General features: G+C 44.7%; 1 protein-coding gene across 1 annotated transcript in view; it reads left to right on the forward strand.

The window, feature by feature from the left end:
- Positions 1 to 16856, forward strand: part of LOC113011032 (kinesin-like protein KIF1C) — a 30398-nt gene that overhangs the window by 479 nt on the left and 13063 nt on the right. The window contains 10 exon segments of the mRNA XM_026150406.1: positions 12235 to 12360; positions 13270 to 13346; positions 13469 to 13547; positions 13913 to 14013; positions 14121 to 14186; positions 14253 to 14431; positions 14784 to 14904; positions 14994 to 15071; positions 15179 to 15244; positions 15351 to 15429. Of these exon segments, the coding sequence (XP_026006191.1) occupies positions 12255 to 12360; positions 13270 to 13346; positions 13469 to 13547; positions 13913 to 14013; positions 14121 to 14186; positions 14253 to 14431; positions 14784 to 14904; positions 14994 to 15071; positions 15179 to 15244; positions 15351 to 15429 (952 nt within the window). The 5' untranslated portion in view covers positions 12235 to 12254.

Below are 16856 nucleotides of genomic sequence, written 5' to 3' on the forward strand. Positions count from 1 at the left end.
CAAAGACAAGTCAGAGGGCTTTTTCAGACACACACTTCTAAACTGTCGTGCTCAACAGTGTCTCTGCTAAAACTGCATCTGTGCTCTGCTCCTGTCAAGTTGCCTATCGAGTGCTTAATGATAAGGTGCATGGTAGCTGCTTTCCTCTGCAGGTGGATGAAGCCACTGATAGTGACAAAGGAATGACTTCTCTGCAGACAGGCTCCTGGCAGAGCCACTGCAGAGGAACTCTTTACAATCACTGACTGTGAAACGTGAGGACTGTGTGGGGATGTGCAGACGGGGGCGCGACGGCTGGGAAACGAGGAGGGCTGCAAGTGGACGCACTGTATGATACACGCTGGCGTCTAGACAGCTCAGTCCTGAGCTGAGCGATGTAATGACTGATTGCATCGACACAGTCATTACATCAAAATACAACCCCTTTTTTTCGGCACTGAAACGAAACAGGCTCTGCCCACACAGCCGTTCTGTATCACAGCTGTGATGCAAAAAGATTTGGGCACCACTGGTATAGAGTGACTGAAACCCAGAACCTGGAAGTGTCCAGTGATGTGAGGGTAAAGGACGTCTCACTGTGTACTTTGGTGCACAGATGAGTTTGTGGTCGGTTCAGTGAATGCAGCCCATGAGCTGCAGAAAAAGCCCAAATCCTGAGCCCCCCAAGATTTGGGCTCAAGATGTGTTCTGCACTGCAGGCCCTTGGACTCCATCAGGGTTTGGGCCAGTTTTGAGCTCTTATAAGTATCAGAGATGGACACGTGATATTTTCAGGGCTGCGTAGGCATGATGGGTAGAACATGACCCTGGTGTTAAAATGCAGGTAAATGTGATTTAGTTTGTTTACTCTAACTAGCTACCCAACCCTCACTGTGAAAGGAGCTTGGAAAGTTTCCCCAGCATGAATTTCTTTCAGTCAAGTTTTCTCCAGTAATGATCAGAAATCAGATAAAACCCACTCTTTATTTTATTCTACACACAATAATTATATACAGCGGTCCCTCGCTATAACGCGGCCTCGCTGTTTCGCACATTTTTTTTGTGCAAGTTTTCATGCGCACAGCGCTTTGTGTTCTGCGTCCTGATTGGCTGCAGACTATTGTTGATCTCCTCCGTGCCGTCTCTCCTGTACAGTACAGAATCGCTGATTCATTGATTCATTAATGATTCATTGATGTTGAATTATCTCTCAGCTGCTCTGTTCTCATGTGCTGGACCTGAAAACACGGTTTGATCTTTGGTTTCTGTAATACTGGACTTATTTGTCTACGAAGGTTTGAGCTTTGAGAGCTTAAACAGGAGAGAAACGTGTGAAAATGTTCATGTCGGTCTGAGTGTATAAAGTGTGTAGTGACGGGTTTTACCTTAAAACATCTATAATAATTGTAAAAAATAAAGTTGGCTACTTCAGATTTCACCAATCGCAGGTTATTTTTAGAACGTAACTCCCGCGATAAACGAGGGAGCGCTGTATACAGATACTGAGAAGTATAAAATTTGAATCCTTTCTCTCTCTGAGGCGCGGGGGGAAAAATATCGACAAGTCGATCAACATCATCTACAGATACATTCGACATCTCGAGAAATGTAAATCGCCACTTGATTCGTCAAAAGTCAAAGTCAACTTTATTTGTCGATTCTGCCACATGTACAGGACATACAGAGAATAGAAATTGCGTTACTCTCAATCCCTAGATAAATAGCAAATGAACATTTAAATATATTTAAATATAAAAGTGATTAAAAATGCAAGTAAAAATAATTAAAAAGTAAAAATTTAAATAAATACAATTTTACATATAACAAGAAAGCTATACAATATACAATATAATGGGTAAGTGACATTGAGTGTAAACCAGGCAGAGTAGTGCAAATAGGCAAATAGTGCAAATGGAGATTTAGTAGTGTACGGTAAGAGAAAGTGTAACAACAAAGTCTTGTGAGGTAATGGCAGTCCAATGCTCCACAAAGTGACTGGTAACTGGTGCAGGCCAGTGAGTGAGTCAGAGAGTGTGTGTGTTTGTGTGTGTGTGACAGAGTTCAGTGAGACCGTGGAGGAGAGAGGGGAGAGGGGGCAGAATCGGGAGGGAGTTAAGCTTCCTGACAGCCTGATGGATGAAGCTGTCCTTCAGCCTGCTGGTCCTGGCCTGGAGACTCCGCAGTCTCCTCCCCGACGGCAGCAGCTTGTAGACCTCTCCTGTCATCCATGGTTTTTGATTGGCCCGGACAGTTATGGTTTTCGTGACTGTTACATCCTCAATACACTTGTTGATGTAGGCAGTAACAGTCTCTGCGTACTCCTGGAGGTCAGTGGTGTTGTTATAGGTGGCAGCCTGCTTAAACATGTTCCAGTCTGTAGTATTAAAGCAGTCCTGTAGCGCCTCTGAAGACCCCTCTGGCCACACTTGTATCCGCTTACGAACCGGTTTGGTCACTTTAACGAGCGGTCTGTAAGCAGGCATTAGCATGACAGTGATATGGTCTGAGGCGCCGAGGTGGGAGAGGGGAAAAGCTTTGTAAGCTCCTCTCTGGGTGGTGTAAACAAAGTCCAGTGTGTTATTTCCCCTTGTTGGAAAGTCTATGTGTTGTTGTATTTTTGGAAACACGCACTTTAAGTCTGCATGATTGAAATCCCCAGCCAGGATGAGAAAAGCATCAGGATGGGCTGTCTGCTGCTCACTGATGTGCTGGTACAGTTCATTCAGTGCCTCATTCCTGTTGTTGACATTGGAGGAGGGAGGGATGTACACAGCGCACAGGAGTATGGCTGTATATTCCCTCGGTAGATAGAATGGCCGGCACTTAATAACCATTAACTCCAGCACTGGTGAGCAGTGTTTGCAGACCGCAACAGCATCGCGACACCAGGCATCATTGATGTAAACACAAAGTCCTCCCCCGCGGGTCTTACCTCCCGCGACGATGACTGTCAGCACGGTAGCATGTTAGCTGGTCGAGCTGAATGGCGCGGTCCGGGACACTGTCGCTGAGCCATGTTTCCGTGAACACAAAAGCACAGCAGTCCTTTACATTCCTTTGAGATGAACGTAGCAGTCGGATGTCGTCCAGTTTATTTTCTAGCGAGCGTACGTTGGCCAGAACGATAGAGGGGATGGCGGGTTTGTGTGGGCTAGCCGCTAGCCTAGCTCGGATGCCACCGCGCTTACCCCTCTTCTGCTTCCTCTCACACCGCTTGAGGCGCATCCATTGTGGGCGAAGTGCGGGAGTGGGGGTCGGTGATTGAGTAGGCCTTCGGAGCAGACCCAGATCTTTCAGGTTCTCGGTGTCCACAGAGTTTAACTTAAAAAGTTTGTTTCTGCCGATGTCGAGAAGAAGTGTTCGGGCATATCCTCGCTTGCACACAGATAGACGCGACAAAGACTTACAAAAACACTGCAACTTACAGGACGAAAAACACGAAAAAGTAGTTTGTTTGGGAGAGAGAGAAGCCGCTGCGTGTGCACGCGCCGCCATGTTGAAAGCAATTTGGTTGAAAAACCCGACCGTGAACAAGGAGCGAATATCACACCGGAAACTAAGCGCTATGCGCCGGAAGTAGCATATGCTAAGGCGCACAGGTCTAAGTTATAGGTCTAAGTTCCCCATAATGCACTGGATGTTTCTTCTTCACTCAACATGTGTTAGTAGACCTCTCTGCATTCAGTCCGTCTGCCCCTCATCTATCGATGGATGTTTGTTAGAGGCTTTGGTTCCCACTGTCGCTCACAGACGGTCACCTAATGTTTCCTGTGTAACTGCAGGGTCTTTGCCTTATAACATAGAAGCAGCTTTAGGTAACTGTTGTTGTGATGCTGTGTGTGTGTAATAAAGCTCCCTTACTGACAGTGGGTCACCACAGCTTGTAGCTCCATGTATTTGATGTGGCACGTTTGCCCTCGCTGACACAACCTTAAAGGGATTTGTGTGTATGAATAAAGTTTATTGTTCATACAGTTCATTGCCGTATGTCTGTGAAAGGCTGAATGAGGGTTGTAGCTCCCTCAGCAGCTGTGGAGCGATGGAGATGTGGTTGGTTAGACACGCTGCTTTAGTTTACACTACAAACCACACTCACCTGTTTACACTCCTTTTGTGTTACAACCACCTTGTTACACTCAAACACCAGATGATGCATCTGAGCCAACTAAGGATTCACTGAGACTGAAGAAGCTCGAGATCATAAGAATTTGAGGCTCAGCTGATACAGTATCATAGGAGAATCCAACCATTGTATGTCAAGAGACTATAGACAGTGAAAGCTCCATCTGGAGGAGGAACGACGTGGTTCAGAGCGTTGCCTCCTGCAGCTGGTGACATGTTCAGATTTCAGCTCTGTCGGTTAGAAAGTCTGTTTTTGTTTTTCATCTGTGTGTTGCTCTTTCATCCTTTTCTTCTTCCTGTTTCTTGCATCAAGCTGGCTGACTTCACCACTGATGAGGTAACCATGAGCAGTAAGCCTCGTGTCGCTCACAGTTACATTTAACATAGTGCGATAAACACACTCAGTCATTATAAGGTACATCCTCTAAAGCAGGGGTGCTCAATACGTCGATCGCGATCGACCAGTCGATCGCAAAGGTAGTATTGGTAGATCGCATGGCATTAAAAAAATAGATGCCAGCCTATCATCCATCCCGTCACTTGATTGATACAGGGAAGCCAGTCAGATGACATCAGATTTTTTCTGACGCTTAGGTCGCTGCGCATGCGCAAACAGCGGCGCGAAGTGTAGTAAAACTGACAAGCTAGTCAGCGAGTTAACTCAAATTTTTAGCTCTCGGTTTTTTCTCTTAAACCTGGCCGTCAGCAGCTACTGTCCAGACTATGCATCCCTGGCTGATTCAATTCAGTGCAAGTCATCAGAGTAAACTCAGGTAATGACAAAAAATTTACATAGTTAATTGTGTTGTGAAATATTGGATATTGCGGTTATGCATGTATATACATTGTAGATATAAAGAATCCTCAATATATTTATAAATAAGTATATGTTTTGGATTTTTGTAGTGGGTAGATCATTTTGACTTGGTCATTTTATAAGTAGCTCACATGCGGAAAAAGTGTGAGCACCCCTGCTCTAAAGGTTCACATAACAGACAAACAGGATAATAAAAATAATCTGGTTCTTTGCAGCGTCCTCAGATGAACGACACACGACATTATTACACGTCTCAGTATTTGTTGCACTGAACACAAATATAAACACAACACTTTTGTTTCCATGAGCTGAACCGGATCCTGACTGGTTTTGCGACATGTGTGTCATTGTGCTACACATGTACGGCATATTTCAGAGTGGCCTTTTATTGTGGGCAGTCTCAGACACACCTGTGCAATATTCATGCTGTCTAATCAGCACCTTGACATGCCACACCTGTGAGGTGGGATGGATTATCTCAGCTAACGAGAAGTTCTCACTAACACACATTTAGACAGATTTGTGAACAGTGTTTGCGAGCAATGTTCCCTCTAATGTTTCACGTGTCTGAGCGAACACACAAACTCCCTGAGCGTCCCTTGGACCACTGTGAGCAACAGCAGACGTGTGCACTGTGGTCACGCCAGCACCCAAGTTACATGTTTATTAAAATAATCAAATTACAGCATTTACATTTATGTTAGATTACTTTTAATTAACTGCTTTAGCCCACTTACAATGAAAATTAAAACAATCTTGTTCATGACCTGTGCAGCATGTTAACAGTATTGGAAGTAAAAATAACTTGAACTTCAATTTTGAAAACACAACTTTCTTTCTTTTTTTTTTGTAAAGCTCTGACTTGTATTATGAGTCTGTGGTCTGGGAGAGAGTCTGTAACTCTGTCTGCAAAGTACAGTAAATAATGACCAATGTTGGGCAGTTAATTATATAGTTACTTCTTCAAAAAAGTAACTGAGTTTTGCAAACAAAGTTTTTTGCAGCTGTTTACCTAAAAATGCAGCCAAGGTGTTTTTTAAACAAACATTTCAAACTATTTACAGAACAATCAGCTGTTCAGCATCAAATCTGATGCCACACAAATTATTTGTGTCGCTCCAAAAAATAATTTCTGTCCACTATGAGATGAAGGCGAACAACAGCCTGATACCTGCAGGCCTGACAGCAGCAGATGTGTCACTGCTGTAACACCTGTAAACCATTGTTCTGACACACACAACAAAACTATTGACTACACTACACACTGACTACACACTGACTACACACTGACTACACACTGACTACACACTAACTACACAAGATTTGTGCTAAACTTGGCAATCGCATCTCAAACACCGCCGTCACTCCTAAAACTTCCCCCTTCCTAAACAACTAAATGTCATGTTGCCATATCATTTTTTGATTGGTCGACATGGTGCATTTTTCCACCAATAGGAAAGGCTGGTGGGGGTTTGTTTTGGTGTTGTTTTTGCTCACAGGCTTTCGAGCGTTTTCCTTATAAAACGGCGTTTTTACCGTTTCTTCCCGCAGTAAATATAAACAACGACAGTATTCAGGAAGAAAACAAAACATTGCAGATATTTTATCATAACTCTGGTTTTACACGGCCGATCAACACAATTTAAAAACTGGTATAAAGTCCACACTTTGTCCGTCAGTTGTTCCGTCTGTCCTGCTCACATCTCCAATGGTTGTACACGTTGTCATTAACGTGGCTTCACGCCACATCAGCCGCTTTGCTAAAACACCGGTGTGGGCACATAAGGACGCTGTCATAGCCTGTCAACCACGTTGATTAGCTGCGTATATACGAATGTGAATCGCGTGATTGGCTGGACTACGGGATAAGGTGGCCTCGTTCTGATCCCATACGGGAGCAGCCAGTCACTGACTAACACTGCAGAACAATTGTTAAAGTTTTCATTTTAATTTCAATTCAGGTGATTTTTTTTTCTTTTTTTTTGTGCACAACGCAGATTTTCTGTGCAGAGACCGTGCCAGCAGTGCACAATTGTGCACGCGCGCAGCTTAGAGGGAACATTGCTTGCGAGTGTCGGGTCTTTTGTGTTTGTAGAAAATGTTTCATATCTTTGAGTTCAGCTCATGGAAAACAGGAGCAAAAACAAAAGTGTTGCGTTTATATTTTTGTTCAGTGTAAACGATAAAACATCAGGTTTGACCCAGAATACAGTTTGATCCACATGGTGGCGCTGTGAAAAGTGCACGCTGTACTGGTGGCACCAGTGTCCCCAGCCCACAGACCAGTGCTGCCACTAATCGAGTTTCATTAGCAGCATCTAAATGCTGTTTAAAGGTGGACTTCATCTGTCACACAGGAGCAGTTTGGCTTCGCTTTGCTTAAATAATGACCTGGTGTATTTCTTTTTTTTCTTTTTTCTGCCTGTCCCATTTGGTTCTTTAGCCATCAGAATTGTTGTCTGAAGACCAACAAGGATACCCAATGGATTTACTTAGCCAAATGGATCATCGTGGCATTGCCGTATTGGTCCATTTGGTCGATCTTTGTTTTTATTATTTATTATATTTTATTTTCAGATGTTACAGACGGGACAGACATGAGTGAGGGGTAGGAAAGGGAGAAAGGAAGAGGAAGGAAAGGAAAAACAGAAGGGGAGAGGGACAGTGAGAAAGGGGGGGAGAAAAAAAAAATCTCCTGGATCACCTGTTGAGAGAAGAATAGAAGACAAGCAAAAAAACAAAAAAAACAAAGCAACATACTAAACACAACACCATCGCATTAGTCTAGTTTAGTGTAAACAGCAGTAAATACTAAATATTCAATGTTGTTGTGCAGCACGCAGGACAGATGTGCTTCCAAGTAGCAGCCAAGAAAGGTGTAATTTAAGTCTACGAGCAGTGAACACCTGTGTGCATACCTGTGTGGATCAGCGCGCTTGTATTCCAAAGGTTTCTCCATGTAACGATCTGCTAGGGAGTGTGGGGGGCCACAGCCCCGTCCTCCAGGGTATGAAGCAGGTATGGAGGAGATCAAAACTCCAGACATCCAGAGGCCCCCAGAACACAAGAGACCAAGGAAGACCAACAGAGGGGCAGCCGCGCCACTGTCCCAGTAAGAGCTGAGGAGAGTCCCAGATGAGGGCTCACTCAGCAGCCGCGGAGCAGAAGCCAGGGGGAGTTGCAGTGACGCGCCCGTCAGCTCCGCCGGCAGCCCGCTGTGCCTGAGTGACCGAGCCCCAGGCCGAGAGGCCGGGGACACCCCACCTCCGAAGTGGCCCGAGCGAGCCCCAGGCTCCAGGCCCCGATAAGCGGCCGCCAAGGAGTGAGCCGGTGTGTACCTGGACGCCCATCCCCAGACACAAAGAACCACCAACGCACCGTTGTCTGAGGGAGTCCGCCACTGGCAGGGGAAGTGGTGGTGGGGGGAGATAGGCCTCCAAACCTTGGAGGGCCTGAGATGTCCCCAGAGAGGTGGTGTCTGATACCCAACCTGACATATAGACACAGACATACAGGCACACACAGATACAAACATCCATTCCCACCCTCATGCTCTCATATGCACTCACTCCACACTCAACCAACGTGGAGACAGACATAAAGAGACGTTGTACACACGATCACACTCCCCAAGCGTACTCTACAAACCGGGTCTAGGTACCATTGCCCCTGGAGGGGGGAACTGCACCCAGACCCAGGTGGTGTTACCCTTTTCCCTGCGGTGGGGGGAGGCAGACCGCCCCGACTCCGCAGCAGCAGGGAGGCCCCACACTCCAGACCACAGTCGGACGGCCAACTCCTCCTAGCCCCCCCGCTCCAGCAGGCCGCAGAGAACGGGGGTGAGAGAAGACTCCAAACCTCCCTCCACCCGCTCATTGTAGTGTTGATGCATGTGTGTTCTAAGGTGCATTTAAAACCCAGGAGGGCATGGAGCTACCTGCCAGAGAGCAGCAGGTAAGCGCATAGTCCCTCCTGTTAGCCCTCAATGTCTAAGTGTATTTAAAATTGAGAGGTGGGCAACGACGCCAGGGGTGAGGTGTACACCCTGATGGTAACTTGGACTCCGTGATTGTGCCCACCCCCAAGATCATTTGTCATCGTCATTTGTTTCTCTTTGCATGAGCGTCCCATAGTGATGTCTGTCTCTCTTCTTGTTGTCCAGCTCAATCACAGAGGAAACAAACCAATCTGGTCTGAGACAGGACGTCACAAAGACCTTACAGGAAGCTAATCTATCATCTGATTCTTCCTGCGCTACACATTCACACTCCCACAGAATCTTACTATCATTAATGTCTGTCTTATAGTTTTATTATTTAACGTTGAGCAGTTTACGCACGAGCAGGGGAAAGGTGCATTAATCAGGGACTAGTTTTAGTGGCGGATTAATTGTGGTTTTTAAACCTGTAAAAGAGGCCGTATTGTTACGTTTTATTATTTTATTGAATTAAAAAGGGAAGAAGATACAAACACAGCTTGGTTTACTAACTAATAAGGTCAGGATTGTACTCAGTTGTAGTTATGTGTGCCTCTGCAGGTGGTTTAGTTTTTTTATTTGAATAAATTGTTCAGTGAAATCAGGGATTTGTTTACACACAAGAATCTCCAAACGGGGAATAAATGGACTGATGTTTATATAGAGCGCTTTTCAACTACATATAAGCACTCGAGGTTCTTTGTTACTACAAGATCCTTAGCTGGATTGGAAAGCACTATAGAAAACATTTACTCAGAGAAACCGAACATTTTTCTTTTGACACTCTCCTTAAACCTCAGAACAAACTCTGTGCTCACTGTGGATTCGTGTGAACTCTGACCTGAATCCAAGGTCGTTTTTTGCGAGATGCCCACGCTGTAGCATCACGGTGTAGTCCTGTCGCATTTCTGTGGTTAATCAGAGCGAGACAACGACTCCACCAGAGGATCGCATACTTTTCATCCACGTCAGATCATTTTATCTATAAAACAGTGAAGTGATGGAAACGGAGTACTCAGGACTTCCCCGAGCCACCGCTTAGTGAGCTTTTGTTGGAATGTCAGTCATGTGATGATTACAGACCGCCGAGGACGAAATTATGGAGCAGCCGCACACACATGATGCCTGATCCCATCTGCCGGTGGATCACTGACTTCCTGTCGGACAGGAAGCAGCATGTGAGGCTGGGAAAGAATGTCTCGGACTCCCGGACCATCAGCACCGGCTCCCCTCAGGGCTGTGTTCTTTCTCCTCTGCTCTTCTCCCTGTACACCAACTGCTGCACCTCCACCCACCAGTCTGTCAAGCTAATCAAGTTTGCAGATGACACCACCATTATTGGACTCATCTCGGACGGGGATGAGTCTGCCTACAGGAGGGAGGTTGAACGTCTGGTGTCCTGGTGCAGCCACAACAACCTGGTGCTGAATGCCCAGAAGACAGTGGAGATTATTGTGGACTTCAGGAAGCACACAGCCCCACTCCCCCCCCCCCCCCCCCCCATCATCCTGTCTGACACCCCCATCACCTCTGAGGACTCATTCCGCTTCCTGGGTACCACCATCACCCAGGACTTGAAGTGGGAGCCCACCATCACCTCCGTCATTAAGAAAGCCCAGCAGAGGATGTACTTCCTGAGGCAGCTGAAGAAATTCAACCTGCCAACACGGACGATGATGCAGTTCTACACTGCAATCATCGAGTCCATCCTCACCTCCTCCATCACCGTGTGGTACGCTGGAGCCACTATCAGGGACAAACAGAGACTGCAGCGTGTTGTGCGCTCTGCTGAGAAGGTGATTGGCTGCAGACTCCCATCTCTGCAGGACCTGTACACCTCCAGGACACTGCGGCGTGCAGCTCGGATCTCAGCTGACCCTTCTCACCCTGGACACAGTCTGTTTGACCTGCTCCCCTCAGGCAGGAGGCTCCGGTCCATTCGCACCAGAACCTCTCGCCATAAGAACAGTTTCTTCCCCTCTGCTGTCGGACACATGAACAATAAACGTACGACTGTTCCCACCACTAACACATGACCCTACGCTGTGTTCACTGCATCATTCCATGTTTGGCACTGATCACCACCTGCACTCATGTATATATCATGTATATATCTATCTACTTAGCACTTTTAATTCTTATTCTTATTTTTATTTTCTATGACAGTATGTTTGCACTGAAGCACCGCAGCAATTTCCTAATGTTGTAAACCTGCTCAACATTTGGCAATAAACCCCTTTCTGATTCTGATTCTGATTCTGACATGCTAACACATCAACACCACTGAGCTGATCGCAAGCAGGCCGATGATCATCCCACTCTGATAGATGATTGACTGTCAGATCAATAACCTGCTCACTGTTTAACAGACCTCACACACACACACTCGCTGACTGCAACAGTATCTGACGAGGTTCCTTCCCATGAGAACCGACTGGAGTGTAGATGGGCCCGAGGCGAGGGCGATCGGCATAGACTGACACACAAAGAGAGAAAGGTTTGGGAACGAGAGGAACAATAAAAGGGAAAAAAGTAGGGAAACTGGGGTGAAAAAGAGCCTCGTTGAGACGAGGAAGAACGGGAATGTCAAGAGGGAGGAAAGAATGAAGGGAGGAACTCAGGAGACGCTAATGAAAGGGGGAGAGAGGAGGAAACATTGTTTGAATGCTTCAGATGAGTTGGAGGTAAGAAAGGAGAATAAAAGCACGAGAGAAGCTGGGAAACAAAAGCATAAGAAATGTAGATGATGAGAAAGGGAAGAGGAGGAAAGCAGAAAGATGAATAGAGGAAGTAAGAAAAAGCATTAACAAGAAGAGGAGGAAGAAAAGGAAAGATGAGATGAATGGGAGAGGATAAGAACGAAAGGCAGAAACGGTAAGATGGAAAAATGAAGAAAGAAAGGAGAAGGCAGTTTAGAGAGTCGAGGAAAACTTAAGGATGAGGGGAAAAATAAGAGTTGAGGATTATAGGAAGACTATGGAAGAGGACAGAGGAGAGAAGAAGAGGAAAGGAAAATGTGTGAAGGAAAAAAGGATGATAGGGGGATGGAAAACTGAGGACTGGAAAAAGAGGAGGAGAGAAAGAAAAGAGCGGGAATGAGAAAAACCCGGCTCGTAAAATGAAGGGAGGAGTGCTGGGAAAGAGGAGGAAAAGTGGTCTGAGCAGCCTGGAAGCACAGGGAAAAATGGATATTAAAAAAACACGACTAAAGGATCAACAGAAAGACACTAAAATTGACCAAAGTAGTGAAGAAACCCTCTGTGTGCTGTGTGATTTGGATTTTTTTCTGTATGTTTATGACTGCTTTTTTTAACCGTGCTTTCTCATTTGCTGTGCTCAGGTGGTGGGCGGAGCTGAAAAATGGCGGGTGCATCAGTGAAGGTGGCGGTGCGAGTCCGCCCATTCAACTCCAGAGAGATCGGACACAACGCCAAGTGTGTGATCCAGATGCAGGGAAACACCACCTGTGAGAACAACACACATGTTCTGTCCTTTAGGCTTTATGGGGCCCCTTACTGAGACACTAACCTGAAGATGTCCTCACAGGATCTGAAACATTCAGATGTCCTGACAAAGATAAAGAAAGGAGAACAAATAAATGAGAAACCATGGAAACAGATTACAAAGGTTTTTAGATAATGAGATAATGACAGAGTTTTATGATCACCATCTCATTATGATGTAAGGAGGATTTTTATTGTGACCTTGAATCATAAACTGTGGGTATAACATGGATATAGCCTCTATGCATATTAAAGCCTCAGGTGTAGCATTGTGGCTGCGGCCATGTTGGTGTTTTGGAGGTTAATCCTCTGTCACGAGCATTAATAAAGTTAAAACTGACCTTCAGCTTAAACGCTGTGAACCTGCTCGTCGCAGAGTTAGCCATGAAAGCAGCTGTGGCATCACTTTAATGTGGCTGAAGAATATAACAGTCCCTGGACTGTAACAGCATTTAGCTTTAGGCTAACAGTCACTATTGATTTTAATTAACAAAGAATGCTAACACTCTCCTGTCCCTGTGCGGGTTAGGGGTTTTTATGGCTTCAGCGATCCCAACGTCCTCCTGGGCTGTCATGTGACGTCTGATCCTACTGCTGCATAAACTGACAGGCACACACAGCCTGGTTATTAATAGACTTCACTGCAGCAGGGCTGTTATTGGCAGCTGTGTGTCCATCTGACTAATATTTATATGCAGAGCCCGTCATATATGCTGTGAATGCTGGGAGTGGTCACATGCAGATGTCCCCACTTCAACAGTCACATTTTGTTGCCTCCATATTTGAAAGTGAGGAGAAAAGAAATAAAACTGGAGTGTGTCCACACACTTCTGGTCATGCACTGAAGGTTGTTTCTTTATGATTCTTTCCAGGCATCTCCAATCCCAAACAGCCCAAAGATGGAGCCAAGAACTTCACCTTTGACTACTCCTACTGGTCACACACAACGGTGAAAACACTCTCTCTCTCTCTCTCTCTCTCTCTCTCTCTCACACACACACACACACAGAAAACATCAATATTATAACCCAGAATCAGTGATAACAGTGCCATGTGTTTGTGTCCCTGCAGCCCGATGACCCCGGCTTCACCTCTCAGACGCAGGTGTATAAGGACATCGGAGAGGAGATGCTGCTGCACGCCTTCGAAGGTGAGTCTGAACGTCCTCTCAGATGTCAAAGAATAGCCCGACCTCTGTCTGCTAAAATACAATTTTAAATTTTTTTTAACTCTAATTAAATTTGGCAGTATCGGTCCTCCATAGTCCAACTCCGACTATGTAGCTAATGAGACTAATGGTGACCGGTAACAATGCTGATACTTGTTACTATAGTGATACTGATGTGTAAAATGAGACTGTTGATGGTGATGATGATGCTGATCATGACAGCACAATTATATTCTACATAGGCAGGCTGATAGTCTTAATGTCTAATACAGGAATAAGCTAAAGAGGACTTTATTTATAATTTTAGAATAACTTGTAATATTGTTGTTGTTGTTGTTGTTTTCCAGGATACAATGTGTGTATTTTTGCGTATGGACAGACGGGTGCAGGAAAGAGCTACACTATGATGGGCAAACAGGAGCCTGGACAGGAAGGGATCATACCACAGGTAAACGCAGTCATGTCACGTCATTACTGCTGTTGCATTAATGTTTACTGATTCAAAGGCATAACTGATGAAGAATTATATAAATGTCTGTCTGTCTGTGTGTTCAGCTATGTGAAGACTTGTTTCAGAGAACAGGAGAAAACACAGATCCTGACCTGACCTACTCTGTAGAGGTGAGCCCTCATCTAACCTGATCAGTTTTATTTAAACTGATTTACCCGATTAAACATCCATCACAGGTGTCCTACATGGAGATCTACTGTGAGCGGGTTCGGGACCTGTTGAACCCAAAATCCCAGGGCACGCTGCGGGTCCGGGAGCATCCCATCCTGGGGCCCTACGTGGAGGATCTGTCCAAACTGGCTGTGACTGGATTCACGGACATCCGGGACCTGATGGACGCCGGCAACAAAGCTCGGTCAGTTTTCTTCCGGATAATTTCAGAGGTTGAAGTTTAAAACAAAGTGTAAAAGGCTGCAGCTGTCTGAGGAAGTTTGGAAGGCAAATGATCTAAATTTTTGAAAAACATAAATCTTATTCTACTGGTAACCAATCCATCATATAATACAGCAGAATTATGTAGATCGGCACAGTAGATGGACTTGTCTATCTTTTGAGCCATGATCAGATTGATACCCAATCAGTTCATTAATCGCCCATTAGCCAATGTTACTTATTCTACACTTGTGCTATAAATGTGTAACATCTGTATTATTGTAAAGAATGAATTGCAGTAACATTAAACTAATCAAGTTTATTTCTGATTGCAGGACGGTCGCAGCTACAAACATGAATGAGACGTCGTCCAGGTCCCACGCTGTCTTCACCATCGTCTTCACCCAAAAACGACGAGATCAGATGACCAGCCTGGACAAAAGCAGAAACCAGAAAGTGTGTCTGCTTCTCTTTTTTGTCCCAAAGGACTTTTTTTTTTCCCAAATGTCAGGTTTTTATTTTGATTCTCGCACTTTTCTCTTCAGGTCAGTAAGATCAGTCTGGTCGACCTGGCTGGAAGTGAACAATCAGACTCCTCTGGGGCAAAGGGCACACGGCTCAAGGTCAGAGATAATGTGGCGCAATCAGATTATGTATCTACTCATGTGCTGCTCATTGTCATGCATCCACTGCCACATTCATCATGTATTCATTGTATGTTTGCATGCAGGAAGGAGCAAACATCAACAAATCTCTGACCACATTAGGAAAAGTGATTTCAGCTTTGGCTGAAATGGTAATTCTACACTCTTCATATTTACAAGTCAAATACAGTCATGTGCAATGTGGGAGATGGTTCTGGTACATGGGAAAACTGACTGCTTCTTGTCTCTGATCTGCAGCAGAGCAGTAAAAAGAGGAAAAGTGATTTTATTCCCTACAGAGACTCTGTTCTCACCTGGCTACTGAAGGAGAACCTGGGTAAGTAGAGCATTGGTAGGTTAAAGGAGTATTCACAATGTCAGATTGAGCATAAATAAACAGTACAAGGAGTCATTTAAGGCTAACAGCTATTAGTAATAACGTCAATACTAGGACTAACAGCATGTTTCTTTGATCAAACAATTAACAAGACTTGTTGTGTCTGCACTTACAATACACCTTAACCTGTCAGGACCAATAGTACACCTTAACCTGTCAGGACTAATAGTACACTTTAACCTGTCAGGACCAATAGTACACCTTAACCTGTCAGGACTAATAGTACACTTTAACCTGTCAGGACCAATAGTACACTTTAACCTGTCAGGACTAATAGTACACCTTAACCTGTCAGGACTAAAACTACACTTTAACCTGTCAGGACCAATAGTACACTTTAACCTGTCAGGACTAATAGTACACTTTAACCTGTCAGGACCAATAGTACACTTTAACCTGTCAGGACCAATAGTACACCTTAACCTGTCAGGACCAATAGTACACTTTAACCTGTCAGGACTAAAACTACACTTTAACCTGTCAGGACTAAAACTACACCTTAACCTGTCAGGACTAAAACTACACTTTAACCTGTCAGGACTAAAACTACACCTTAACCTGTCAGGACCAATAGTACACTTTAACCTGTCAGGACCAATAGTACACTTTAACCTGTCAGGACTAATAGTACACTTTAACCTGTCAGGACTAATAGTACACCTTAACCTATCAGGACCAATAGTACACTTTAACCTGTCAGGACTAAAACTACACCTTAACCTATCAGGACCAATAGTACACTTTAACCTGTCAGGACTAAAACTACACATTAACCTATCAGGACCAATAGTACACTTTAACCTGTCAGGACTAAAACTACACCTTAACCTGTCAGGACCAAAACTACACCTTAACCTATCAGGACCAATAGTACACTTTAACCTGTCAGGACCAATAGTACACTTTAACCTGTCAGGACTAAAACTACACCTTAACCTGTCAGGACTAAAACTACACTTTAACCTGTCAGGACTAAAACTACACCTTAACCTGTCAGGACTAATAGTACACTTTAACCTGTCAGGACTAAAACTACACCTTAACCTGTCAGGACTAAAACTACACTTTAACCTGTCAGGACTAAAACTACACCTTAACCTGTCAGGACTAAAACTACACCTTAACCTGTCAGGACTAAAACTACACTTTAACCTGTCAGGACCAATAGTACACTTTAACCTGTCAGGACTAAAACTACACCTTAACCTGTCAGGACTAAAACTACACTTTAACCTGTCAGGACTAAAACTACACTTTAACCTATCAGGACCAATAGTACACTTTAACCTGTCAGGACTAATAGTACACTTTAACCTGTCAGGACTAAAACTACACTTTAACCTATCAGGACCAATAGTACACTTTAA

The sequence above is a fragment of the Astatotilapia calliptera genome, chromosome 18 (assembly GCF_900246225.1).
Source record: "Astatotilapia calliptera chromosome 18, fAstCal1.2, whole genome shotgun sequence".
Classification (NCBI taxonomy): Eukaryota; Metazoa; Chordata; class Actinopteri; order Cichliformes; family Cichlidae; genus Astatotilapia; species Astatotilapia calliptera.